At 42.5% G+C, this 8983-nt stretch overlaps 1 protein-coding gene across 2 annotated transcripts in view; it reads left to right on the top strand.

Annotated features, from left to right (window-relative positions):
- Positions 1–323: 323 nt before the first annotated feature.
- The window catches only part of plcb3 (phospholipase C, beta 3 (phosphatidylinositol-specific)), a 108322-nt gene continuing 99662 nt past the window's right edge, over positions 324–8983 (top strand). Inside the window, exon 1 of one of the 2 annotated variants that reach the window (XM_020491231.2) lies at positions 324–1373. In XM_020491231.2, coding sequence (XP_020346820.1) covers positions 1275–1373 — 99 coding nt within the window. In that variant the 5' untranslated portion in view covers positions 324–1274. The remainder of the gene's footprint in view (positions 1374–8983) is intronic. The other variant, XM_020491229.2, reaches the window with a different exon arrangement.

Here is an 8983-nt window from a genome sequence, read left to right as displayed (position 1 = left end):
AAACCAGGTGTGTGGGAAGACAAGACAGATGGAAAATGAAAAGTGGATCGATGATGGCTTGAAGACCGGCGACGCCGACCGCCGCCGGAACAAGGACAGGAACCAACTTCGGCGGAAGTCGTGACAGGTGAAATGTCCCTTTAAGGGGAAACTCAGCAGCAAAACAAATCAACATGATGATGTGGCCAGTGACAATATCCAATAAGGTCCAATATCTGGAAGACCTGACTGCTGAAATGCAAAACATTTTTGGGACTGTATCAGATCGTACAAATGCCAACACACATTACAAGTCAAACTGTAACCCTTTACAACTAAAGCAAACAGGATAATTTAACAAAGGAAGTCATGCACGTCTTTTATCTCGATTAAAAGGTATTCTGATTTTCTTTTGCTGTTTGACTGAAAGTGTGTGAGGTTTCAGAAGCGCGCAAACACACACACACTTCTCTGTTCTGTATAGACTGAACCTAGAAGACATGCTACAGCACATAGCTAACGTTCTTTAATTAAAGGTGTTGTAGGAGGCTGCATGCATGAGAAAATAACTTTGCCCAACAACAAAAATGTGGGTTAGCTGGCAGTTTGAGAGCGTTACAAACTCCAACGTTCTTGTCACACTTCTACATTAAGTCCCCAATGCACAGAACATGCCCCTAGAAATACCAAATGGAATGACCGCGTCGAATGTCTGACTGAAAAGGAGAGAAGATAGAGAAGGAGAGAAGATAGAGAAGGATAGAAGAGAGAGAAGGATAGAAGAGAGAGAGAACACTCCCCGTCCGTTTTTCCCTATCTTCCTCCTCTCGCTCTGTCTGTCCTCTGCTCTCTCCCTTTCTAGAAAACATGAAGGAAGAAAGAGAAGATAAGAATCCGGGGGGGACGAGTGTGAACAAGAGAAAGTTCGAGGAAAGCAAGAGAGGGGGACATTAATAGGCGGATGGAGGAAGGAAGAAATTAAGTAAGGGATCTATCCAGCCATACAACGCGATTAAACGAGACATGAACAAACTATATATTGACCTATATTAAACGTAGCTACTCGACTCTTCTCAACTTGTGACGTTTACAACTATTTTAGGATAGTTGGATGCGCACACTTAGGCTATTAGGAACCAAGTTATCGTATTTTCTAATTCATACAGCAACTTCCAGCGTTGCAAGTCACAGCTCACCCCGGAAAAGGATTTAGCCCCAAGGACCAAGGGGCACCGACGAGGGCAGGTCACCGCAGCCGGAGTTTAGGCGTTGCCACACGGCTTTGACCCGGAGCCATGGCCGGGGCGAAGCCAGGAGTCCACGCTCTGCAGCTCAAACCGGTGTCGGTTCACGACATACTAAAACGGGGGAGCAAGTTTATCAAATGGGATGAGGTTAGTAATATAGCCTAGTGGCTCTAAACGTGTTTGTTTGTGAGTGAGTGAGTGCGAGAGAGTTATAGCCTACATTTAGTTTTCTCGTTTTCCCCCCACCACAAGTGTTCAAGTTGCATTCATTATAAAATAATAGTAGCATAGTTGATTTTATTGATAAATCCTTACTTTGTGGACTTTAGAGTTTACTATTATAGACACTGTAGGCCAGAGGCTGTAGGTAGGTATGTCCCTACAGGACTGGTATAGGCTACATGTCAACCCTATTCCCTGTACCAGGGATCAACTAGATTCAGCTGCAGGACTATTTTGTTGTTGTTGGGGGGGGGGGGGGGGGGGGGGGGGGGGGGGGTCAGGGTCAGGAGAATGGAACATAATTACAAGCAATTTGTAGACCGTCCAAACATAATATTTAATATTTGCCTAAAACAATCATTTCAAACCTTGCTTACATTTATATATGGTCACATATCTCTTGATGGGCCAAATAAAATCACCCGCAGACCGCAAGTTGGGGACCCCTGCCCTATACTTTTGACCTATCCCTATTGGCTCTGGTCAAAAGTAGTGCAGTATATAGGGAATGGGTTGCCATTTGGGATGTACCCATTGGACTGTCCTGCATACCTATACCTATCCTGCAATAGATCGGCCTAGCTCTGCTCTCCTTTGAATTCTTGTCAAGCAAGTTTTTCCACCACTCAGGTTTTTTAGACAACCCGACTGACTATCCACCAAAGCCATTTTTCTTTCACACTTTTGGCCTACTCTCTCTTTCTGTTCTAGCACCATTTTGTCACTGCTTTCCCAAGGGATTTCGATAGACAGTGGGAGTCAATGGAATGACACATGGCAAATTATAATTTTTATCTCAACATAGGAGAGACAGACTTTGTGAATTGAGTTTCTGAATGAACATTCCATAGGCCTACTCTTCCAAACCATGTCGACATGTAGCCTAGGCTGAAACACCCAGATTTGTATGTCCCTAACTCTAAGACATTTTAGGACTATTTTAGTACTTCCTGTTTCAGGTAGACGGTTGTTAATCTGGAAACAATATTTTTTAGTATTTTAATAAAGCAAGACAACCCAAATATGTTTTACGGGAAATTCAAAGATCTCCCCACTGGATTGGCCCTACTCTCTCTTCCATGTATTTTCACCCCTCCTTGCCTGGCAACCGTGGACTGTGTGTGAGAGAGAGATATATTACGTTTCATTGTCAGTATTTTAGAGGAGGGCGCCTGAAGCATTTTACTGCTTTAATGGTGTCAATAGGAAAACATATTTTTGCAAACAGACAGAAAGAATGAATAGACTACAAATGAAATAAAAATATATTTGTCACATGCACCGAAGGTGTAGACCTTACCGTGAAATGCTTACAAGCACTTAACCAACAATGTTCAAGAAATAGAGTTAAGAAAATATTTACTAAATAAACTAAAGTAAAAAGTAATACAATAAAATAACGAGGCTATATACAGGGGGTACCGGTACAGGTTAGTCGAGTTAATTTGTACATGTAGGTAGGGGTAAAATGATTATGCCTAGATAATAAACAGTGAGTAACATCAGTGTAAAAACAAAGGGGGGAGTTCAATGTAAATAGTCCATGAGGCCATTTGATTGTATGTTCATCCGTCTTATGGTTTGGGGGTAGAAGCTGTTAAGAAGCCTTTTGGACCTAGACTTGGCACACTGGTACCGCTTGCTGGAGAGAACATTCTATGACTAGGGTGGCTGGAGTCTTTGGCAATTCTTAGGGACTTCCTCTGACACCGCTTGGTATAGAGGTCCTGGATGGCATTTACATTCCTTCTCTCACTCTCCCACTCTCTTTCTTCTCTCTCTGTTTCTTTCTTCCTCCTCAGTCTCACTTCATCGATCTTTCTTACTTTCTCTCCTTTCTCTCTCATTAATTTAGATATTTCACTCTCTTCCTCTCTCTCTCTCTCTCTCTCTCTCTCTCTCTCTCTCTCTCTCTCTCTCTCTCTCTCTCTCTCTCTCTCTCTCTCTCTCTCCCCTCCCTCTTTCTCTCTTCCTCCTTTCTCTGAGGGAATTCCCAGGAAGTTGTTAGGTCTGTGATTAACTTTGCGAACTGCAAGGGACAATGTTCACATCTCTCTTTCTCCACTCCCTCTTTTGCCTCCTATATCCCTTCCTCATTTGCTTTCCCTCTGCAGAGAGAAACAGTACTGATATGAGGAGACTAACTTGTAGGAGAAGGAAAAAGAGAAAAAAAGTGTCAGAGAAAGAGGAGGAGTGTGGGAGAGGAAAGAGAGGGAATGCGAGAGAGCAACATTTCACGTTGTTCAGAACCCAAATAAGGACATCTGATTTGAGAAAATGGGAAAGAGCCGAGAATCTAGTCTCAAGTTAATACCAGGCACACACACACACACACACACACACACACACACACACTGTAGAAAGACATGCAGCATATTTCTCCACCTACAGTGAGTCAATGTGTGTGTGGTGTGTGTTTCACTCTGAATTACTTCCTGTCTCAGCTTGTTGTGCTCTCTGGAGCCAAAACTACTTTCCCAGCCCTCCCTACCTTCTCCCTCCATCCCACTTCCTCCCTCCCTCTTTCCCCCATCCCTCCCACCCTTCCTACACCCCCTTCCCTCTCTTTCCCTCCTCTCTCTCCCTCCTTCCCTCCCACCCTTCTTCCATCTCTCGCTCCTTCCCCTCTTCCTCAACCCTATCCATTCTGCTCCTCAATTTAGATAAATCACAGTTGAATTCAGTAAAAATGATTCTGTGTAACAGAGAGAGAGAGAGAACCTCTACATACTATTGCACCAAATACCTCTGTGAGTTCAACCCTGAACCCTTGTCTCTCGTCTCTCTCTGTCACACACACACACAGATCCTGGACAGTACAGTTTAGTGTACTCCGGACTCAAGAACCTCACTAGAATGCGAATCTGGTGGTACCATATACCATATTCTAGTGTTACGATACCAGAATTTTTACTTCGAAACCAAACCTTACCGTCATGATACTCGATACCATCACGATACTCGATACCAAAACGATACCATAGCAAAAAAAATAAGGCATATTAGCCAAGTCACAAAATGGCAATCGTTGGTCATCTTTTGAGTTCAATATCATTACATTTGAAATGTTTTATGTCTACATTTTTCAGAGACAGCTATGTGTGCATTCATTAATCAATTATGCAATCATACAATCAATTTGACTTTGTTTTTACCAATCTAACTACATTGAACAAAAAATATAAATGCAGCTACTTCAAAGATTTTACTGAATTACAGTTCTTATAAGGAAACCAGCCAATTAAAATGAATTAATTAGTCCATAATCTATGGATTTCACATGACTGGGAATATAGATATGCATATGTTGGTCACAGATACCTTAAAAAAATTGTGACATGAATCAGTCAGTGTCGGGTGTGACCACCATTTGCCTCATGCAGCCCGACACATCGCCTTCGCATAGAGTTGATCAGGCCGTTGATTGTGGCCTGTGGAATGTTGTCTCACTCCTCTTCAATGACTGTGTGAAGTTGCTGGATATTGGCAGGAACTGGAACGCGCTGTTGTACACGGTCAATCCAGAGCATCCCAAACATGCTGAATGGGTGACATGTCTAGTGAGTATGCAGGCCATGTAAAAACTGGGACATTTTCAAATTCCTGGAATTGTATACAGATCATTGCAACATGGGGCCGTGCATTATCATGCTGAAACATGAGGTGATGGCGTCAGATTAATGGCACAACAATGGGCCTCAGGATCTCGTCACGGTATCTCTGTGCATTCGAATTGACATCGGAAAAATTTAATTGTGTCTGCTTTCCGTAGCTTATGCCTGCCCATACCATAACCCCACTGCCACCAATGTTGTCATCAGCAAACCGCTCACCCACACAATGCCACACTCTGCCATCTGGCCGGTACAGTTGAATCCGGGATTCATCTGTGAAGAAGACACTTCCCCAGCATACCAGTGGCCATCGGAGGTGAGCATTAGCCCAATGAAGTTGCTCACGACGCCGAACCACAGTCAGGTCAAGATCCTGGTGAGGCTATACACAGCCAAAACAGAAAGATAAATGCGATCAAAGCAGCACCACCCCCTCAAGAGTCTGAGCCTGCCTGGCAGGGTTGGTCCAACAAAGTCAAAGCCCCCAAATGTTTGAGCATAATATACATGGAATTTCTCAATGCTGCTAATGAGAACCTTGAAGACCTTGTATGTATAGACGGTTGGAATTCCAATTCCACCTAGGTAGTGGCAGTGCTGGCAACACTAGCTGCAGTAACCCATGGGGAATCGGTCACACTCTGACAATCAATAATCAAAGTTATTGTGGCCCTGGTGGTACAAAATGATCAGATGGTCTGACTGCACAGAGATCTTTGGGAAAATGGTCACAGCGGGAGACCAGCATGTGTGTGTTTCAGGGGAAGGGTTTGTATCTGAGTTCCATCAGCTAGGACTTGACATTGGTTAATCAAATCTCCCCATTCTTGCTCAATTTTGCATGCCTTCTCAAACAGCTACAACTGTATATGCATTCGCACATCAAGTCTTCTCTTGAGTTGGGCTCGGAACAACTGTTGAACATCTGAGCTTGTGGTTGTTTGTGGGGGAAGGGTGGGGAGTGTGTATGAGTGTGTGTATGTATCCCACATCTGTTGCTATGGGTTAATGATGTTAGGGACAATATAGGATGAATCACAAGAATTGCTTGCCAAAATAATAATTGCTTGCCAAAAATGTAATTGTTGTAATGCCAATCCAGGTTATGCTGACATTGTTACACATATTCGTTAATTGTGGAAATAAATTAAGATATGCAAGATTTTTTAATTTACAGTACCAGTCAAAAGTTTGGACACCTTCTCATTTCCAGGATTTGTCTTTCTTTTGACTATTTTCTACATTGTAAAATATTAGTGAAGACAATCAAAACTACGAAATACCACATATGGAATCATGTAGTAACCAATTTTTTTTATACTTTAGATTCTTCAAATTAGCCACCCTTTGCCTTGATGACGGCTTTGCACACTTTTGGCATTCTCTCAACCAGCTTCATGAGGTATGCATTTCAATTAACAGGTGTGCCTAGTTAAAAGTTCAATTGTGGAATTTCTTTCCTTAATGCATTTGAGCCAATCAGCCCTATCTTGTCACAATACATCTATCTTCCGTATACAACCCCTATTTGGTAAAATACCATATTAGTCCATATTATGGGAAGAACAGCTCAAAATAAGCAAAGCGAAATGTCAGTCCATCATTACTTTAAGACATGGTCAGTCATCTGGAAAATTTCAAGAACTTTGAAAGTGTCTTAAAGTGCAGTCGCAAAAATCATCAAGCGCTATGATGAAACTGGCTCTCATGAGGACCGCCACAGGAAAGGTCAACCCAGAGTTACCTTTGCTGCAGAGGGCAAGTTCATTAGAGTTAATTGCACCTCAAATTTCAGCCCAAATAAATGCTTCACAGAGTTCAAGTAACAGACACATCTCAACATCAACTGTTCAGAGGAGACTGTGAATCTGGTATTCATCGTAAAATTGCTGCAAAGAAACCACTACTAAAGGACACCAATAAGAAAAAGACACTTGCTTGGGCCAAGAAACACGAGCAAATTTTAAGAAGTTTGGTTCCAACCACTGTGTCTTTGTGAGACCCAGAGCAGGTGAACAGATGATCTCTGTATGTGTGGTTCCCACATGGAGGAGGTGTGATGGTGTGGGGGTGCTTTGCTCATGACACTGTCAGTGATTTATTTAGAATTCAAGGCACACTTAACCAGCATTGCTACCACAGCATTCTGCAGTGATACGCCATCCCATCTGGTTTGTGCTTAGTGGGACTATCATTTGTTTTTCAACAGAACAATGACCCAAAACACACCTCCAGGCTGTGTAAGTGCTTTTTGACCAAGAAGGAGAGTGATGGACCTGGCCTCCACAATCACCCAACCTCAACCCAATTGAGAAGGATTGGGATGAGTTGGACTGCAGAGTGAAGGAAAAGCAGCCAACAAGTGCTCAGCATATGTGGGAACTCCTTCAAGTTCCCACATGGAAAAGCATTCCTCATGAAGCTGGTTTAGAGAATGCCAAGTGTGTGCAAAGCTGTCATCAAGGACCTGGTTGGCTACTTTGAAGAATCTAAAATCTAAAATCGATGTCTTCACTATTATTCTAAAATGTAGAAAATAGTACAAATAAAGAAAAACCTTGAATGAGTAGGTGTGTCCAAACTTTTAACTGGTACTGTAGTTTTATCAAAAAATGACAACTTTTTAAAAATGTTTCACTATTTTTATGAAATTCCCTGAGGAGGATGGTCCTCCCCATCCTCTGAGGAGCCTCCACTGCTCTAGAGACATTGCGCAATGTGGGCATTGAGTACGAACAAAATGGAATTCAAATAATTTAACGGATGTCTGACATTTAAAACCCCACGAAAAATAACCAACATTTTGGTTAATCTCTCAGCACTATTAACCAGTAATGACATTCATGAGACAAGGGTGGTGGAGCCCTATTCTCACACACAATCAGTTCGCTGAGGTAATAGATTATCTTTTGGAGAGACGTGAGTGAGTGACCGATTTTTAAGTGAAGTAATAATGTTTGGTGGCAATCAGCTTTAAAATCAGCTTATTTTGCGTTATGGTTTGCATATTATAACAAACAAAGTACTTGTGCAGTGAATTGATGTTAGATTCAGCTGTAAGCTGGCACGAAAAGTTAGCCTAAAGCTGAGAGAGGGGAGTAGAATAGCATAGGCCTGTCAGCCATCGAGGAAGCAGTCAGAACCGTGCACTAGGCATATCTATCGGCAATCAAAAGCTGTACCTCGCAATTCCTTGGCTTGCATTGTCTTGCAACTTCAGTAAATCAGGGCCTGTTATCAATGAATAGGCTAGGATATTGAGATGAGCGAGATGCAACACTTCGCACTCACACAGTATCTGCACAGGTTCGCTTTCAGTGATCACATCGTGGTAGCCAGGGCACCAAAACAGCAGAAAAGTTGAGCCTTGCTCTTCGATGCTCTTAGATGTTGCGGAAATTAACCCACTATGCTGTTTACTTCCTGCATCTGCGTCATCCATTTTTGGGTGGGACGTTAACAATCCAATTTTTGTTTAAACATTTAGACCCCTACTGTGCAATACTACCATATTCCCTCAATGGGCCTTGTTCAAATGTAGTCCACTGTAATGGGAATATTGTAGAATTTGGGATGCAGCTCTAATGGATTATCTGAAAGTGAAATGTCTATCATAGATAGATAGGCTTCTGAATGTTCTTTATGATTAAAGAGCTGAAGGGAGAGACAGAGGGACTGAAGGGAGGGAGAAAAGAGTTTGTTAAAGAGTTACACCACACAGTGAATCAAGCCATTAGTCTCACAGAGGGGTGAGAAATGTAGAGGAAGGGAGGGAGGAAATGGGAGAAACCTGCCACTGTTTGTCTAAGCGAGTCACACCACTTAGTGAAACACGGAGTTAACATGAGAGATGAATGGAGAAGGAAGAGTGGTTGAGCCAGAGGGGAAAAGAAAGAGAGAGAAAGGTTGTATGTCAAACTC

Source organism: Oncorhynchus kisutch, linkage group LG9 (assembly GCF_002021735.2).
Source record: "Oncorhynchus kisutch isolate 150728-3 linkage group LG9, Okis_V2, whole genome shotgun sequence".
Classification (NCBI taxonomy): Eukaryota; Metazoa; Chordata; class Actinopteri; order Salmoniformes; family Salmonidae; genus Oncorhynchus; species Oncorhynchus kisutch.
The sequence above is the reverse complement of the archived record's forward strand: the minus strand, read 5'-3'. Positions and strand labels throughout refer to the sequence as shown.